Below are 18,986 nucleotides of genomic sequence, written 5' to 3'. Positions count from 1 at the left end.
CAAGAACGTTGGATCGAGAGACTAAAATTCGATTAAATTTAAGACAAAAGTCAAGTCTGATGAACAGAAATTTTAAGTCCGATCTGCGGCATTTGGCAGGAATAAGAACAAACGCAAAAATATGATAGGCGTCGTCGGAAGTTTCTGACTTACCATAATTTACAATGCAAGCCTTTGGCCAAAATCTCTATTTTTTTTTTAATTTTATAATTTTAAATTTAGTAATGTAAATTTATTCGTCGAAAAAGAGACTATAATATAATTGATCCTACAAATAACATAATGTTGTCTCCAATTAGAATGCCTGGACTAATATAAACACTCAAAATATATGATTATTTATTAAAAATTATCTAAAATTATATGCAAGCAATTATTAAAATAGCAGAAAAAATTTAAATTTTAAACTCAAATAATTTTAAATAAAAGTTCACGAATATTCTTTATGTTATATACAGAAATATTGAAGTTAAAAATATAATAAAATTAACATTGTTAAATAATACATTTAATAGTAAAACTGCTAACTAAGTCCTTTTTAAAAATAAAATCTATTTAATTGATTAAAAAGAAAACTTTCATCAAATTGCGTGAGAAAAGCTGGTAAACTAGTAACAATTGTTTGATGAAGAAATTAACGTGCGCACCCGAACACACTCGCCGCAACGCAGAAAGTAGTGTGTCATCTTTTCTCCGCGGTCGGTCAACCTGCTACTTTCTTAAATTTCTCGGTAAAGCGCGCAAAAGTAGGGTGAAATGCGACTGGAATCGGTGACAAATCTACTTTCAGGTCGCCAACCGATTCTCACGCGCGCGTTCTCCTCTGGCGAACGAAATTTCTATCCTCTGACTGAAAGTCTGAAAACAAAGAAAGAGTTTCTTTTCTCGCGCAACCTGTGCTGACCGCTCGAATTATTTACAGTTTTTCAAGAGGAGCGCACACGCATTATTTTTCATGAATTAATTCCGCGGCGGCGGCGCGGCCGCGGTCTCTGCTCGCGTAAGTGGTTGACCTTGATATTCATTGGAAAAATAAAAAGAGCGCACAGGTTCATTATCTTGGCTTGGGGCAGGTCAATTACGGAGGACTCGCGAGAGAGCGAGCTGCATAAAATGTTTCACAGCAACACATTTAACAAGCGACAAAAACTTTCCTTTGCTGGGCAGCGGCGAAGGGTTTTGACCGCTGGCTGCATCGAACAGGTGTTCGCGACGAGAATTTATTATTTGTTGCAGTTTGATTTTGAAATCTAAATAATAACAATAATCGTAGCTCCTTATCAATTTTTTTGACTTTCAATTTGCAGGAAATATTTTTTTATATAAATTGGAATAAACTAAAAGTGTCAAAGGTAAAAAAGTACACCAATGTTTGGCTTGTGTTGCTAAAAAAATTAATTTTTTAGTACAAGTTCCAATTTAATAAACACAAAAATATTGAATTTATTCCATTTTGCTCTCAACTCAAATTTAAGAATAATATATGTTCTTTCTGTTTATTATTATTATCATCTTTCTGATTTTTAATTTTTCATCTTATTCCTATCATCTATTATTATTCTTTTTTTTTAATTTTTTTAGTTTGATTGTAGAACTTTCAGATCAATTATTAATTCAAAACTTTTGTAATTTATTTTTATTGCTGATGCTGATGATTCAAAAGTTTTCGGTTGGATTGTGATAGGAGAGTCCTAAATGATTTCTGAAAAGACATTACATTTGAACTGGGATTGCACTTTGACATTCCACAGAACTGGCTGCACTCGTCGGGAGAGGAAAACTCCCGCTGACAATCTCAATAATTCAGCAGCCCCCATGATCGTCGCCTCTCGTTGGTCTCCGAGATGCTGGGCTGACCATCTCGTTGCACAAACTGCGGCATTACTCAATAAACAAGCAACGTATATATTCAAAGGAGCAGACGAGAAGGAGGTTGCAGGAATTTTGATGGCTTTGCTGCCGAGCAATTTACAACATCCGAGCACAAAATAAATTCCCTTTAATTGGTCTTATAACACGATAGGCAATAACCGTTTTTTATATTCGTTATATATCTCGGATGTACCCGCACATTATCCAGCCTGAATTATCGCGAGTACGTGCGTGTGCGATACATTATCAGCTGCAATTATTCATCCGCGTATGACTGGATAAATATTGAATTACGAGACGGAGAGTCCCTTTAATTGGACGGCTGGACGCGGAAACCGCCGAGAGATTAATGAAGCATTAGGAGCGTCAAAAGCGAAAGACCAAATTTGCATTCCAGAAAGAAATTCTCAGAATTGAAATATAAAGTACTGTAAAATGAAATTCTCCTGTAATTATGGGAAATTTCACTGAACTGAAAATTTTATTTCTAGTGTAAATCTTTTTAACGACGTTTTTGAACTTGATGGAAAAGTCGTAATGCAACGGCGATCGTAAAATCAAAAGTAATAATCATCAGAAGCAAGAAAATATTTTATAATATGTCACGGGTTTTCAAGCTTTTATTTTTTCAAATGCTCCAATTTAATCGCATATCTTGCACATTTCTCATAAACACAGTAATTTAATTAGAACTTAAATAATATAATTTCTAATACATTTTACTACCGCACGCTTCCAATAACTCAATTACTGCGAACGATCATAAATCAATTGGCGATAAATTGAAATTTCCAACATAATATGTTGACACGTGGCACAGTAATTAAGTGATCGGCCCAATACATAATTTAACACTTGACGCACCTCAAGGCTGAATGGAATTATCGGAATAAACACAGTCATTCGCACCAACCGAAATTACACGCTTCTTGCAAACCGATTGGACAAAAACTATACTGATTGCGCAAAGAAACTCTTCTTCGCCTCAGGAGGTCTGATTTCTGCCGATTTTACAGCCGCCGAGCACAATTTGCAGTAAATGAAGCAATAAATAACGCAAGTCGTTGTTTGTTATTATTTGCTGCTGGTCATTTGAATGGGCACGTAATACGCGGCCAATAATATGTTTAAAGCTCTCACGTGTCGTAAATTATACCCTCGCCGACAGTTTTGTAATGAGCAGTCGATTGAAATAATTAAGCCGATTTCGTTTTTCCAATTGCAGAGCCACGCCGAACACATGCCGTTCAGGTGCGAATTCTGCTCGCGCCTCTTCAAGCACAAGCGGAGCAGGGACCGCCACGTCAAGCTGCACACCGGAGACCGCAAGTATCGGTGCAACCAGTGCGAGGCCGCATTTTCCAGAAGGTAAAAAAAAGTTTGTTGTTGAATAGAAAATTTAATTAATAACATCAGTTTTTAACTTTTTTAATGAAATTTATTTAGTTTTGAAATAATACTTAATTTAATATTATTTACTTAAAAACAAATTTATGACAATAAATAATTTACAAAAAATATTTTCTGAATCAATTCGTAAATAATAATTAATTTTTGTTATTATTCATATAGAAAATATTTATAAAATACAAAATTTTAATTTAGTATGTTTTACAATTTTCTTTAATAAAAGACCTAATGAAATACTAATTTTGTGTAAATTAATACATTTTTATAAATTATTTAAATGACTCTTTGAAATATAACTCGTTTTTTTATTAAATATTTGTTTATTAGCAAATAAAATAATCTAATTAACGTTAGAGTTCATTATTAAAAATAGCAAGTTCTAATTAAAATTTTCCTTTCTGTGTTTCTAGACAGTTGAATTATAATAAATAAAAACTGCTAAAATTAGTAGCAAATGTATCATCAAAATAATAACATTTTTCTGTAAAAAAAAATACCTCCAATTTTAACTATTTTGCTTGCCGTTCTTAATCTTCAGTGATCATCTGAAGATCCACATGAAGACGCACGACACGCAAAAGCCGTTCCAGTGCTCGGCGTGCAACCGCGGCTACAACACGGCGGCCGCGCTCACGTCGCACTCGCAGACGCACAAGCGGCCGCCGTCGCTGCCCGCCTCGCTGCCTCCTCGCAACAGCCCAAGGCAGAGTCCGCCCTCGGCGCCCCCTCGAAGGGTCACTCCGGCCCCAAGTCCGGCCGCCCCCGCGTTTCCGCGCAACCTCACGCCCACCCACCACCCGCACGACCTGCTCAGGGCCGCGCACCCTGCGGCCGCAGCTGCGGCCGCCGTGCTCTTCAACAGGGAGCTGCAGCAGGTGAGAACGGAATTTATTTTAAAAAATATATAATTTTCATTCGCAAGTCATGAGCCAAGCAAAGCTATGCAACCTGCGCGTCTTCTAGGAATAGATGTTGCCTATTTGCTATCATTAAGGCGCTAAGATTGACTTGTCAATGTGAGATTTAATTTCCAAAAAAAATTGAATGAAAAATTCCGGTTGTTAGTTGAAAAAAATTAATGTTATTTTATTGGGTAATGTGAGAATACGTGTACAAAGTTAATTTTTTTATAATTATTCGTTACAATTGTTAAAATTATAAAATATTAATAATTTTTCTTCTGAAGAGGAAATTTTTTATAATCATAATTTGAATTTCCGTAATGGTTTTTATTTGATTAGCCATTATTTAATAAATTTACTCGCTTTAAAATATTGATCGTACATTTTTTATTTTATAAAAAGTCTTTGAAAAGCAAGATTAACAAATGCCAAACATTGCAACAATATAATGAAACATTAATAAGTAACAAAATTCAAAAAACCACCAAAATATCTCTTCTGTTATTTAAATCACAATGTTAATTTAAAGAAATCAAATAATATTTTCATCCATTGGGATTCAAATTTTCTTTTTCTTTTTTTATCCCTCATTGACAGTGATAAATGAGACTTTCATAGAATATAATTTATAATCTTTCAAGTATCACATTATACCTGGTTGCGGCTCTGGAATCGCACAGCCTTGTAAATTCCGTCGCTACAAATTGCGACACGAAATTCCTCGGTCGGCCCTTTTGAGCGTCCGCCGAGACAATAACGCCATTGATGCATTTCTGCCGGGCTGGGCGACTGTGTGTGCCGTGTAATCTCACGACGACAATGGCATGTTGCAGGTGTTGCAGCACGAGGCCAGCTCGCCGCCGGGAAGCGCCAGGAGCGCCCTGAACGCGGCGGCCATGGCCGCGGCCGCGCTGGCCCACTCGGCGGGCCTCCAGTTCCCGACGCCCACCCTCGCTTGTATTTACTGCACCAAGGACGGCTTCACCAGCATGGAACAACTGCAGCTCCACGTCCAGGCCATGCATGGTAAGAATAATTAAAATAAATTCTGATCCGAGCAGACTTTGCTTTTAGCCAAGTTCAATCCATTTGACTTGCTACATAAATTTCAAAAAATTTATTTTTAAAAACTTTTAGGGTTTAATTAAATATTTTTCCATTTTTTTTTTATGCACGCATATAATTAGAAACAAAACTTCTTTTGTTATTTATTTTTCTTATTTTTTTTAGCAAGGTGATTTTTTCCATTGATCTTCTTTGGCTCACAGCCATGTTCGATGGAAGGAGTTGAAAATCAAAGTTGGAAATATCACTCGTTGCAATCTTGTTTCCGATGCATGCGATAAACACCAACCAGTTCGCGCATATTATTTGTTTGTTCCTGCGGCCGATCGCTACTTTATCTCGACGACGCGCGATAAACTGGAGCAATAAAGCTCGGATCGAGTGTTTACTGGAAATGAGAAGTCAATAATAATTCCGGCCGCGGCGGCAAAGAGCCTCGCGGAAAGAAGCGCTCTGCGTGTCACGGGCGTTTATTATGCCATCAACAGGCAATTCATTTCCATAAACACAGCGGCATCTCCGCGAGAGAAGTCGCTCATTCATAAATAATACACACGCTCGTAAAATAGGCAGTCAGCAGATTTACACTGGTTGCTTTTTATTGCTTCATCAGCGGCAGCCGCTTTGAGAGGAATATTATTTCCATTTTTACGGCCCTGATTAATATTAATTAGGACAAATTGACCACAGTCGCGGATATTGGAGTGTGTCGAGCAAAAACAAAATTCAGTCTAATTTGGAATTCATTATTGATTATAAAATTGATTAGATTTAAAATTAATGAATAGTTGTTTACATCAATTTCCATTAAGTAATCTATAATGCTAGAAAAAAACCTCTACCAATCTGCTACTTTAAAGTGAAATTAGGTATTTAAATTAAATAATGACCACCACCATTTTCACAAAATATTTCCTATTTTTCGCTTTTTAAAAATCATTATGAGAAAAATTAATTTTATTATCTTTAATCATGTCTTCAGGAAATAAAATGATTTTATATCTTGTCAAAAGTCAGATATTGACTAGAAAATTAATTACAATATACAATTAACACATGCAACATGATTATGTACATATTTGAATTTTTTAACTAAAATCGACTGTATTTATTTAATTTCCAATTACGCCTAAATTTAATGTTTATCTTTTCCAAACACAACTATAATATATGCCCGAAGAAGAAAATCTGATTACAGTATATTATTAATTTATATGTTTAATTGAATCAGACATTAATAATAAATTTTTGTTTTCATTTCTAGGTTCAATTCTGAACGGCGAACGCGAATATCAGCCGCCGTCCCCAGGGCATCACCTGAGCAGCGCCCGGCAGCCGCCCGTGAGTCCCAGCCAGCCATACACGTGCGACTTCTGCACGATGAAGTTCGACCACGTGCAGAGCCTGCACAAGCACACCCTGGCCGTTCATGCTATGTCCCCTGCCACCGCTTTTGGCGCCGACGTCGCCGAGCAGCTCAAGCCGACCGACCTGAGCATCAACGGAAAAAGCAACGGCAAGTCGCCGGCGCGCCCCAACGACACCCTGTCGCAGAGCACGTACCTCTGCAACCAGTGCAACGCCCACTGTCCGGACTTTGAGTCCTTCCGGTCGCACCAACGGACGCACCTGGACGCCGAGCACGGCAAGAGCAGCCCGCCCAAAGCGCCGCGGCAGCCGAACCACGCGGCGCCGCCGACGCCGCTTTTCCAGTGTCCGGAATGCTCCGAAGGCTTCCCCAATGAGAATCTGCTCGAGGTGCACTGCCTGGGCCACTTCCTCACCACCACCACCGAGTTCTCCTGCCAGAGCTGCCTCAAGTCCTTCCAACGACCCGACGAGCTGCAGAAGCACCTGATGGACTCGCACTCGCATCAACTGTTCCGGTGCGCCCTGTGCCGCGAAATCTTCGACTCGCGCGTCGCCGCCCAGGTGCACTTCGCCGTCAAGCACAGCACCGAGAGTCGCGTCCTGCGCTGCGTCGCCTGCGGAGAAAACTCGGCCAAGTTCCGTTCGGAGATCGAGTTCAGCCTGCACGTCAAGATCCACCACCTGTCGCTGATGGAGAAGCAGCAGACGCCGTTGCGCTGTTTGTACTGCAACGAGTTCTTCAAGTCGGAGGCCGAGCTGCAGTACCACGCGGCCAACTTCCACCAGAAGCTGTACCGGTGCAAGTTCTGCGACGACGCGTTCCACGTCGAGTTCCAGCTGGACAAGCACCTGGAGCACAAGCACAAGGAGGAGACGGGCAAGAAGTCGCCGCCGAAGCAGCAGCTCAAGTCGCCGGTGCAGGTCAGCCTGGTGTGCGCGTATTGCCAGGAGTCGTGCAAGTCGCGCGCCGACCTCGAGGCGCACATGAAGACGCACCACCAGACGCGGCCCTCGACCAACGGAACCAACGGCGTGCCCTTGGGACGCCACAAGTGCAACATTTGCGACATGGTGTGCGTGACCCCGGCGCTGCTGGCCGAACACAAACTGGCCACGCACTGCAAGGTGCTGCACGGCGACACGTGCAGCGTGTGCAAGGCCAGCATCGGCGGCGAGGAACACTTCCTCAGCCACATGCAGAAGCACTGTCCGGGCAGCGGCTCGGCCGACATCGGCTTGCCCACGGCCTGCATCATCTGCAGACAGACCGTCACCTCGGAGCACGAGGTGCAGCTGCACGCCAAGTTCCACCTGCAGCAGAAGCAGCAGCAGAACAACCACCCCTCCGCAGGTGGGGTGTATCCGAAGGAGCAGCTCGAGTGCAAGGAGTGCTCCGGACGCTTCGACTCGGTCAACGAACTCGAGTCGCACTTTTCCAAGTACCACCTGCGCAAGAACTCGTTCGAGTGCATCTCGTGTCAGCTCAGCTTCCACACAGAGGCCGAGGTGCGCAACCACGTGGAGGTGGCGCACGCGCCCGACAGTGGGCAGCGGTGCCGGCTGTGCCAGGAGTCGTTCGACACGCCCCTGCGGCTGCAGGTGCACCTGATCGAGCACACCTTTGTCGGGTGTCCGACCTTTGCGTGCTACCTGTGCGGCGCCGTGTTCACGGCCGCCACCGGGCTGCAGCGCCACATGAACAGCCACGGCGCCAGCAACAAGCCGTACGACTGCTCCAAGTGCCACCTGCGCTTCTTCTTCCGCGCCGAGCTGGAGAATCACCAATTCGTGCACGTCGGCGAGGAGATGATGCTGGACAAGAAGCAGTTGAAGGAGGAGGAGGACGATCACCGCTCGGAGGACGAGCAGAACGAGGCCATCTCGCTGACCCTGCGCAAACGCAAGGGCGAAATCAACGGCAACGAAATCAGCAACGGCGGCGCCATCGTGGACCCCGGCGCCGCCGAACTGGAGCTCAAGAAGTTGAAACTCGAGGCGCCCGAAGAGACGCAGGCCGCCTCGTAATTTGTGCTCAAAATTCGTATTATGTACTTGTGGAAAAAATATATAAATAATTGTGTCCCTCCTCTTGTTGTTTTACAGCTAGAAGTCCAATTAGACAGGCGTTTTGTATAGATTTTAATCAAGAAATAGAAGACGAGCAATAATTATTGCATCCTCTGATGTAAGCAGAAAAATAAATTGTACTCTCGCTCATAGATGCATAATCAATTATTATGATAAAGCGTTTAATTTTTCATTTGCTGGAAATATCCACTTTGATGATTTTTATTTACGGGGACCAAGTTTGTTGTTGTAACGAAAGAAGAAAGCTTTTTCAAAATCCAATTTCCGCATAATGTGCGCTGAAATTTTTTTAAAGAAAAGCAATATAAATTTTTACTTTGCTCTTCTTTTGTACATACAATGTTGCGCAGTGACTTTATCCCAATTTTCTGGTGCTTTTAATTTATTCTTAAGTGATAGGTGGCAAAGTCTCCGCAGTTGTTTCATATTCAGTAGATTTAAGTCCATATGTGTAAAATTTGCATCATTCTCTTAATCAAAATCTCGTTTTTTCAACAAAATGTAATTTTTTTTAGAAAGGGAATCGCTGAAAGTCTTGGACGTGTTGTAATAATCGGTTATTTAATTGTTATGTTTGGGAATGTGGTACTTTTGAAACTTCTCTGCCTCTTTCAGTATTATAATAAAAAATTTCCAGAGCAATATTGCAAATTATTTAACATGTTATCATACTCGAATACATAATAAATTCTTCAACAAATTATAAAAAAAAAAATTGTTTTATTACCATTTGTTCTCTATATTATAATGCAAATTCAAGATTTAATGATATTACATTAAAAATTATCATCAAGAATTAACTGGAAAAAATTAAGATATGCAACATGCTTTTCTCTTGGGTAAAGCAGGTTGCATACTTTTTTTCTAATAATATTGTTCCTCTTTAAATCCAGATATAATGAAATATAAGGAAACGTGATATTTTAATCAATACAAAACTCAAAATGCTTTGAGAATATAATAAATATTTATTTTTATGAACAGTAAAGTTCAGCTTGTATCAACAAGTGCGGATAAAAAAATTACAGATGCATTGATATCCCTGATGGATTATTTTAGCTTGGTCAAAATTTCTTTTGCCGGATTTTGGAATAAAATAATTCACAGTTGGTGTATTTCTCCCTGACATTGACCACAGCAGGCCGTGGGTGTGCAACTCACATGTGGAAACAACTGGCTACCGGCCGCTGCGGCTGCCCCAACAACAGCACTGCATGCCTCATCCGGACCCAGCCCAAATTTGTTGGCAGCGCAGTTTTGAAGAAGCTGGAATTGGAAATTAAAAATAAAATTTTTACATTTCGGAATCAGGTTCAATTCCTATCACACCTTTATTGCTCTCAGCTCTGCCGAGGAGAAGCTTTGAAGACCGTCCCATTTGCAGTCGTGCGGCTGATTGGGAATGTAGCCGAGAAGTCGGTGGCCGAGGGTTTCGCTGAGTTTTTGGTTGGCAGTAGCGATGTCCGTCAGACTGCAGGTACTTGGCAAGTGGGAGGTGCTCATCTTTCGGTTCGGAGAGCCCATTCGAATTCCTGAAGCTGGGTCAAAGTTTTCCCTTAAGAGCTGTAAATTTCTGCAAATGTAGAATAAAATCAATAAGAGAAAAAATTATATTTTTTTTATATAAAATTAACATATTATTTAAAACAGCAAACCTGCAGGTGACCTTCATTGCTTCTTTGGCACTTCCATTCTCCTTCAAAATTACACCAAGGGTGTCCTTCAGTTGCTCAGTAAAATTTACCATTTCCGTTTTCCACCTGGCCAACTCGTCCACCATCAGACTAAAATAAATTTTATTTAATTTTAATTAAAAATACAAAATTTTTAGGCTAACCTGCTTGCCAAAAACTTGCTCCTCCAAACCTCGCACTGGCCAGTCACGTACTCAAGTTTCTCTTGGTGGGAAGAAATACTCTCGGAATTATTAACTAAGGCTCTGGCCAGGTGCAGTTTGTCCTCAGTAAGGTGTTGCACTTTGACCTCGACGTCCTCGCCCACGGCAGCGACCAACATTCTTTTCAGTTCCGAGTTGACCTGCTCCTGGAATCGCAGCTGCGCTTCCAGACTTTGGATCTCGTCCCCCGCCCTGGCCAACTGGGCCCTGAGCTCAGTCTCGCCTCTGCTCAATACAATCGGAGATTCTTGGGGGAAATTTTCCTTCGGGTCCAGACTTGTCGTGGTGCTCACACTCTCGGTGCTGGCTTGTCGCTTGAGCTTCTTCTGCGACTTCCGCATCACCATCGGATGGACAGCGCCCTTGTACGGCTCGTACGGAACAAACTTTGGTTCTCGGCCCTGCAGACTCTTGAACGAAGCGTCCGAGTTTTGCCGAGCAGGCACTCGAGCCAGGTGAGGCGTCAGGTGGACGATTTCGCCGACAGGTTTGACGGGGGAGAAGGACAGTTTCGAGAGGTCTTCCGGAGGAGGAAGCAAAGGCTTGATACACACGGCGCTCAGTCTTTTCGCCAACATCACAGGGTCTTCGGCACCGTCGGGGTTCTCCCTGCCGTCACCCGTGGTCCTGACAGGGCCGCCAGGAAAGTGGAACGTCGAGGACAGTTGCTCCATAACTCTTCGTCAAGTCAATATCAAAGCAGAAAACACTGAGAAATTTAATTGAAAATTATTTAATCAATGTTTTAAATTTTCAAAGCATTATACAATTATTTTTTGTGTGCAAAAATGAAATTTAGAATCTGCACAGGAAAAAAAATTTTAAAATATATATACTTGTAAAAATTCTTAAATTTGCATGTAACACAGGATTTAAAAAAAAAAAATAGGAAAAGTACAAACCTATTAAAACATTTTCAAAAGTCCACTCTACATCAAAGCGGGTAAAAAAATTTAATTCGGTTAAAAAAAAATCAAGTATTTCGGTGCAGTCTCTTATTTTTGCTTTTGTTGATGTGTCCAGTGTCCAGCCCAGGTGTTACCAATGTTGCCAACAGAAACGAGTCAAATGACTAATTATTTTTTACTTGCTCATGCTGGCCAAGATGCTGGCAACAATGATTTCGACCATTTAATTGAGCATGCGCAGTAGCAAAATTCGCGCAGGAGCCGCTACAACAATGGCGTCTATTGACGCTCTCCAAATAAATCCTGAAGCTGTCAGCAAATTAGAGAGGTAATCTCGATTGTATATGCGAAAATTTTAGTGAAACTCTTTTCTTCAATTATCATTTCTTGTTTATTTTAGAAAAATTCGCGCTTTCCGTCAGGTTTTCTCGCAGTAAAGTAGCATCAAAAATCTTTTATTCTCTCCCATTCGCTGCATTACGGTGCTTGTGCCAGCGAAAAGCGATGCTGAGCGAGGCGCTCCCTAAAATTCAATAATATCGCAGTCGTGAAAGGACGGCGCAGTCGCTGCCAGCCAACTCTACATTTTCTTGCTTTTTTAATTAATATTGTGATACAAAGCTTCAGTATTTACATATGAAAATAATTTACTGTCTACATAAAAATATTTCCATAATTCTTACATGACAATCGATTAATTTTGAAAAGTAAAATCACACAGAAAAATAATTAAATAATATTGTTGTCTTTTTAAGCTTTACAGCTTTACTATCTATTGGTTAGATACTTTTTGATTTGTTTGAAATTGCTCTTAATTCTCTAAATACACAATTAATTTTAATTTAAGCCATATTTTTTCAACAATAAATAATAAATTATGTATAATTTTGCAGCTTCCTGAAAGACCCGGCTTACAAAGAAGCCATTGAGAACTCGGCAACTTATAACACGCGACTATGTATCGAACGGCGCCTACGGATGCCCTTTTTGGACTCTCAAACTGGTAATTTCTCATGAAATTTTGTTTAAGTATATTATTTTCTAATTTCCGTGAATTTTTTTATCAGGAGTTGCACAGAATCACTCAAACCTCTTCATGAGTTCAAGACAAAGACTGCCGGGGGTATGCGAGGGTCAAATATACTCGTACCCTTCCAAGAGGTGGCGAAAGAAACGTAGGCAGTACTTGATGAACTGGATGCAGCCGCGCAGAAAGGAAATTGAAAACGAAATTGACCTGCACACAATAAGTACTGTTGAAAATCCAGCGGCCATCAACGAAGACAGCAAGGACAGCATGCTGAAAGATGAGGCTACCAAGGTGGTTCATTTGGTCTTTCTATAACCGATTTAATCTCTAAATTTTTCCACCAAAATTGTGTTATGTGGCTTATTTGATTTAATTGTAATTTCTTGCAGCTTTCACAAGATGCCTGGTTCTATGATGATCTAGATATAAATGACATAGACAACTTTGATGAGCCGGATGCAGATTCTGATTATGACTACGAAGAGTCTTATAAGAGAAATAAGAGGAGGAGAAATGCAAAAACGCCTACGAGGGTAAGAATTCACTGCCCATAATTAAGTATTAACCTTTATTTATGGATTTTCATTTTAGAATTCGCAGCCTGCAGGTCGAGGGCGGAGAAAAATCACTCCGAACTACGACGCTGTGACAGGAGACGCGGACAAACCATTCTCGTGCGAACGTGAGTGCTGCCGTAATCTGTATAGTGCATGTGTTGCCTCTCCCTCCCTCAGCTGCACAGCGAATGATCTTGTCTGGCACCACATTAATCATTTATTCGCAAATGAGTACAATCATTTATGCCTGAAAGAGTATAAAAGTAAAGAATTTCCTGTGCATGAGAGGGACGCATGCCTTTGAGTTTTCACTCCAAGAGAGAGGCTCTTGTGCCACTGTACTTTCCATTGTTCCACCTGGGTGAACTGGTCATCTCTCCTTTCACTCTTCCTCTTGTCTGTTACGTGTGGTCCATGAGAGAGCTAGAGGGGCTGTTGCCTGGGTGGGTGGGAGACACTCAAACTGGAGGCCTCTGTCTGTCTGTTGCAGTGTGTGGCGCCCGCTATAAGACCCGGCCAGGCCTGACCTACCACTACACCCACTCGCACAAGGACAAGGAGGAAGATGACGACGACAGCGGTTCGGCCTCCCTGCCCGCCACCTCTGGGGGCGGCAGTGCGGCCTCGCCAAAGCCGACGCCACCCGCGGCCTCTGCTCCGCCTGGAGGCGCGGCCAGCGGTGCGCCCGGAACTCCGGGTCCGCCAACCGCGGCGCCTCCGTCGGTGCCGGCGCCAGAAACGGCCGGTCCGAACGCCTCACCAGGTTGGAAAAATCCTTACGCCTTGATTTTGCATGAGGCGAAGCACAGACCGATACGAACAAAACCCCCACTCATTAGTGATTCAAATTTCGGACCACGTCTTTAAGTTTTTGTGTGCTCTTTGTTATTTTTTTTTAATTTTCTGGAACCACCTTTGGTCCATTGGGAGCTTTTGACTTGCAAGAGCCTCTCCGACAGAGATTCCTTCCAATTTCACACAAGTTGCTGCTTTTTTGTGTTGTTTGTATGATATGCATTCGGTTATCGTTTGTTATTTTCATCCTATTTTTCGTTCTTGATCAGCATGGGATTTAATTTTTCACATTGATTTGATTTGACATCACTTTGTAGATAAACACACTACACTACTTTTTATCTAGATTTCAGGATTGGAGGACTCACAAAACTGCAACAATTGGTCACTGAACTACATGATATGATGATTTGCATTGTGATGCCAAATATAAGCATTTTTAGTCATTCTTCACTAACAAGAAATCTTTTAGTCACTTAAGATTTTTTTGAAGCATGAAAGATTATTTGCATTAAATCTTTAATTCATTTTTCTGCCATTAAAATTTGGCAGCACAAACTTTTTATTGAGATCCATGTGGTTCAGATGCCGATTGCTGCTTAAACGCCGTCCTATATTTGATATTCATCTTTCAGGAACTCCTAGGCGCGGTCGTCAAAATCTGAGTGCTTCCGGCATGCCGAATCTCATTCCTGAAGAGCCGCTGACACCAACCGTGGTCAACGAGAGGCGCAAACCTCCTAACCTGACCCCTGCCGAAGGGGGCGTGGTCAAGGATGAGCACAACCGGGCCAATCCGTCGCCGTATTGCGACTTCTGCCTGGGTGACGCCAACGAGAACAAGAAGACGGGCACCTCGGAAGAGCTGGTTTCGTGCTCCGACTGCGGCCGCTCAGGTAAGAATGGCCGAGGCCGCCCCAAGAAGATCCGCAAAAAAGCGGCTGACGACGACGACGACGAAACTTGGAGCCCTTCGAGTAGCAGACGAAAGAACTAGTCATTGGAATAGAGCACAATCAAAATTCTGGTTGGAAATTTTTTACAAAACGGGGGCTATAGCTGCGAATCTTTTGTCAAAATCTTTTAAAAAAAATTATCAAACTCTTTTTACCATGCCACTTTGTAATTTTGGACGCGTAGTGTGCGTTCCTTCCCTTGAAGGAGCAAACTAATTAAAGATAAATAGAGTCTTCTCAAAGATTAGGACAGGTGCTCTTGTTAGGACCAATTGAAATTGGTAGAGTAAAACTTCAATTCACAGGAAGCTGTTTTAGCTCTTTGTGACTAAAGTAGCAGTTTTTCTAATCAACAACAACTATTTGTTGTATGTGAAATAATAGAGATGGGATCTACAATTCTGATGTGATTGCAGCAATGCCTATATTTAAAAATTCAAGTCCTAACTGAAATCTGATGGGGCAAAGTAACGGAATTTTGAAAAATTGTGCGCTGGGTTTATAAGTTTCCAATGTTAGTTTTCTTTTCAATTCCTATTATATCACTAGTTAAGTCGAACGTGTGATTACTTTTTGTTTATTCGGGATTTTTATTTGTGAACGAAGAAATCACTCACCTTTTGTCTGCAACTTATAATCATTCCTTTAGCTTATTTCTCTTTTTATGTGTTTGTTTGAAACTCTTCGGTTTGCTTTAGCCTTTATTTGTGAACATTCCCAGCACATTATTAGTGTGATTAATCATGGTTTAAAAAAAATATTCTAAAACTTTGAAACTAGAATTACTGGGACGCAAGGACCGTATGTATGTTATTCCTGCCCAGTCTAGAGTTAACAGAGGTTAAAAAAACTAGTCTTGTTATGTTTCATGAAGATGCTTGCGTAGGATGACTAACAAAAGAAAGTAAGAGAAGTAAAAGAAAAAAAACTACACGACATTATTTGTTGTTAACTCGGTTGTTGCAAAGTAAAACATTTGTGACCCGAAGCCAAGGAAAGTGATCACCAGTGATGATAAACTGACCGAACGAAAGCGTTTTTAAGTGAGCTGGATACAAAAATAATAAATGAACTCCTAATGTCGCGTGCCTTTTCTCTATTCACCCCCAATAGTTGGAAGGGACATGTCTTTCTCTCCCTGCTGCTCCACCACACTACTTCCTGTCTCTTTTTACTCCGTTCGTTGCCCTCATGTTGTAAATAACATGGCTAATGATGTGAACAATACACACATGCAGTGCTTGAGACATATCCATCAGTTATTATGATTATAATAATTATCTACCAACATGATGTATCTCTCTTATCTGATGAAAATTAAATCGAGAGCAGCCCTTGCTGACAACAGGTGGCATTTTTTATTTCACGCGCGGCGGCTGAGGAGCAGTGAAAGCTAAGCTCTGTTAGTGCGGTGGGCTGCAGGACATGTCACAACACACTCTCTTTCTTGAACCAAAGGCACGCGATATTTTGGCTAACACACTGGCTCACTGGTCCTCGGCCCTGCATTCAAAACCCTTTTTACTTACTAGAAATTCATGCATTCACTATCGAGAAGCTTTTGTTTAGAAGCAAATTAGCTTTTCTTTATAAATACTTCATTTTTATTTTATGAATCGAATCTAATATGCTTTTTTTTTTTGCAAATTGTTAGGTATTTCTTGGAAGCATCTTTTAACGCAGACTAGAGCTTACAATTAGTTTCAAGTTTTTTGATAAGTTTGGAGAAGTTACTATGTTCTGCTGGGAATATTGCACTAAGAGGAAAAGTCTACAGCTGAAGAGGCCCATGTCACACATTCTAAAAAGGTACATTTTCAGGACATCCGTCGTGTCTCCAGTTCACTGCAAACATGATCATATCGGTTCGGAAGTACCGATGGCAGTGCATCGAGTGCAAGTGCTGCTCTGTCTGCGGAACCTCTGATAATGATGTAATTACTGTTTTTTTTTCTCTAATGATCAGTCCTACTTAAGTTGATTTCTGACAAGAACAATTTTGGTCACATTAAATAAAAGGGGTTTTTTCACTCTAATTTAATTAAAAATTCTTAACCACAAAATTTTATTTAAAGTAATTTATCCCTCCGAGAGCAAAACTCTTTAAATTTTGGTGGTTAACTTGACAGAAAATTAAGATGAGAATTGTGCACTGCTTGCAGGATCAACTGTTGTTTTGCGACGACTGCGACCGAGGGTACCACATGTACTGTTTGAATCCACCGCTGACGTCTCCTCCAGAAGGGACGTGGAGCTGTACTTTGTGCATGGATGAGTTTCACAAGAAATGAGATAGTTGCAGAGATGGCTGGTTTGAGTGCAGGAGTGCATTGTTTAATTAGCAATTAATTATTGTATACGTCTTAATTGGATACTTAATTAATAAGTGGATTTAGCTCAAAAATTCCAATTTCTATACTTGATCTGCTCTCTTGTTTTCTATATAGTTGCAGGCGAACAAATTAAAATAATTTTAAATATTTGTACTTTTAAAATGTCTCCTTTTGGGGATTTTATTTTCAATGATAAATTTTAATTTTTTTTTCAACAATTCCCAAACTCTTGTTTCTTCTTTGTTCAGTATTTTGTGTATTATTGAATTTTCTGTGTCAGACTTTGCCGCGATCATCATTGCAAGTGCTTTGGCTTGCCGCCGGTGGTGGCAATAAGGGTGTTCAGGGGAAGGATCCACGGACCCTAGCTACGTCAGGGGTTTGTTTAACATGCAAAAACGGTCCCCTAATTCTGAAATGCCGCTGCTGCAGTCTTTATCTACCTCTGCTTGTGGAAAAAAATTTCGAGAGCATGGAAAGACAAAAAATTAATGTTGCTACTTAAGATTAGAAAGCGCAATTGGTTTGTGCGCTTGTAAGTATTTGTCAGAAAAAAAATGTGTCCATTCAACCTAACAGTATTTGTAAATTATGAAAGGAGGAAAAATAAACTGTATTCTAGAAAAGTGCAATTTTCGCCTTTGGAACTTTATTATTTTATGTTTCGCAACGCTTGTCGTGTTTTTATCACTTGCCTTAACTTTTTAAGGCCTAAATTACTCGTCAACTTTATTTCTAAGAAGTTATTGCACTCACAACTGCACATGGGGTATAAAAAGCAGATAAGTAGCGTGCACGTGATAATTCAATTGAAGGTGACTGGCATGACGTGCTGCGCCAATTTTAGAGAGATCGGCAGTGCCAAACTTCATGGAAATGAGAGAGTTGCAGAGATTGCTGGTTCGAGTGCAGGAGTGCATTGTTTAATTAGCAATTAATTATTGTATACGTCTTCATTGGATACTTAATTAATAAGTGGATTTAGCTCAAAAATTCCAATTTCTATACTTGATCTGCTCTCTTGTTTTCTATATAGTTGCAGGCGAACAAATTAAAATAATTTTAAATATTTGTACTTTTAAAATGTCTCCTTTTGGGGATTTTATTTTCAATGATAAATTTTAATTTTTTTTTTCAACAATTCCCAAACTCGTCTTGTTTCTTCTTTGTTCAGTATTTTGTGTATTATTGAATTTTCTGTGTCAGACTTTGCCGCGATCATCATTGCAAGTGCTTTGGCTTACCGCCGGTGGTGGCAATAAGGGTGTTCAGGGGAAGGATCCACGGACCCTAGCTATGTCAGGAGTTAACATGCAAAAATGGTCCCCTAACTCTGAAATGCCACTGCTGCTGTCTTTATCTACCTCTGCTTGTGGAAAAAAAATTTCGAGAGCATGGAAAGACAAAAAATAATGTTGCTACTTAAGATTAGAAAGCGCAATTGGTTTGTGCGCTTGTAAGTATTTAAGTATTTGTCAGAAAAAAAATGTGTCCATTCAACCTAACAGTATTTGTAAATTATGAGAGGAGGAAAAATAAACTGTATTCTAGAAAAGTGCAATTTTCGCCTTTGGAACTTTATTATTTTATGTTTCGCAACGCTTGTCGTGTTTTTATCACCTGCCTTAACTTTTTAAGGCCTAGATTACTCGTCAACTTTATTTTTAAGAAGTTATTGCACTCATAACTGCACATGGGGTATAAAAAGCAGATAAGTAGCGTGCACGTGATAATTGAATTGAAGGTGACTGGCAAGACGTGCTGCGCCAATTTTAAAGAGATCGGCAGTGCCAAACTTCATG

The 18,986-nt window shown here is 40.6% G+C and overlaps 3 protein-coding genes across 5 annotated transcripts in view; 2 read left to right on the top strand and 1 right to left on the bottom strand.

The window, feature by feature from the left end:
* LOC132199757 (zinc finger protein 423) overlaps window positions 1–9,403 on the top strand; it is a 79,333-nt gene extending 69,930 nt beyond the window's left edge. For both annotated transcript variants that reach the window (XM_059624714.1, XM_059624715.1), the window contains 4 exons: window positions 3,098–3,240; window positions 3,821–4,157; window positions 5,018–5,210; window positions 6,514–9,403. In XM_059624714.1, coding sequence (XP_059480697.1) covers window positions 3,098–3,240; window positions 3,821–4,157; window positions 5,018–5,210; window positions 6,514–8,645 — 2,805 coding nt within the window. In that variant the 3' untranslated portion in view covers window positions 8,646–9,403. The remainder of the gene's footprint in view (window positions 1–3,097; window positions 3,241–3,820; window positions 4,158–5,017; window positions 5,211–6,513) is intronic.
* Window positions 9,404–9,656: 253 nt separating this feature from the next.
* On the bottom strand, window positions 9,657–11,668 carry LOC132201621 (golgin-45). The gene is made up of 5 exons (XM_059627922.1): window positions 11,508–11,668; window positions 10,546–11,314; window positions 10,364–10,492; window positions 10,038–10,281; window positions 9,657–9,974 (listed from the first exon to the last, which is right to left on the bottom strand). The coding sequence occupies exons 2-5, from the start codon at window positions 11,277–11,279 to the stop codon at window positions 9,810–9,812; spliced, it is 1,272 nt and encodes a 423-aa protein (XP_059483905.1). The 5' UTR covers window positions 11,280–11,314; window positions 11,508–11,668; the 3' UTR covers window positions 9,657–9,809.
* Window positions 11,669–11,687: 19 nt separating this feature from the next.
* Window positions 11,688–18,745, top strand: LOC132201620 (zinc finger protein DPF3-like). 2 transcript variants are annotated; one of them, XM_059627920.1, is made up of 9 exons: window positions 11,688–11,841; window positions 12,407–12,516; window positions 12,581–12,834; window positions 12,933–13,076; window positions 13,135–13,225; window positions 13,591–13,863; window positions 14,531–14,791; window positions 16,673–16,785; window positions 17,014–18,745. In XM_059627920.1, exons 1-9 carry the CDS (start codon window positions 11,747–11,749, stop codon window positions 17,140–17,142), a joined length of 1,470 nt encoding a protein of 489 aa, XP_059483903.1. In that variant the 5' UTR covers window positions 11,688–11,746; the 3' UTR covers window positions 17,143–18,745. The 2 variants fall into 2 exon arrangements, with proteins under 2 accessions (XP_059483903.1, XP_059483904.1); XM_059627921.1 differs by lacking the exon at window positions 13,591–13,863.
* The last annotated feature ends 241 nt before the right edge of the window (window positions 18,746–18,986 follow it).

The sequence above is a fragment of the Neocloeon triangulifer genome, unplaced genomic scaffold (assembly GCF_031216515.1).
Source record: "Neocloeon triangulifer isolate White Clay Creek 2 clone unplaced genomic scaffold, ASM3121651v1 ptg000014l, whole genome shotgun sequence".
In the NCBI taxonomy this organism is placed as follows: Eukaryota; Metazoa; Arthropoda; class Insecta; order Ephemeroptera; family Baetidae; genus Neocloeon; species Neocloeon triangulifer.
The sequence above is the reverse complement of the archived record's forward strand: the minus strand, read 5'-3'. Positions and strand labels throughout refer to the sequence as shown.

Coding starts and splice junctions, on each gene's coding strand:
- LOC132201621 (XM_059627922.1), bottom strand. CDS start 11,279: ATGGAGCAACTGTCCTCGACGTTCCACTTTCCTGGCGGCCCTGTCAGG. Junction 10,493..10,545: donor AGCAAGTTTTTGGCAAGCAG/GTTAGCCTAAAA, acceptor AATTTATTTTAG/TCTGATGGTGGACGAGTTGG. Junction 9,975..10,037: donor CAGAGCTGAGAGCAATAAAG/GTGTGATAGGAA, acceptor TTCCAATTCCAG/CTTCTTCAAAACTGCGCTGC.
- LOC132201620 (XM_059627920.1), top strand. CDS start 11,747: ATGCGCAGTAGCAAAATTCGCGCAGGAGCCGCTACAACAATGGCGTCT. Junction 11,842..12,406: donor GCTGTCAGCAAATTAGAGAG/GTAATCTCGATT, acceptor ATAATTTTGCAG/CTTCCTGAAAGACCCGGCTT. Junction 14,792..16,672: donor CTCCGACTGCGGCCGCTCAG/GTAAGAATGGCC, acceptor GTACATTTTCAG/GACATCCGTCGTGTCTCCAG.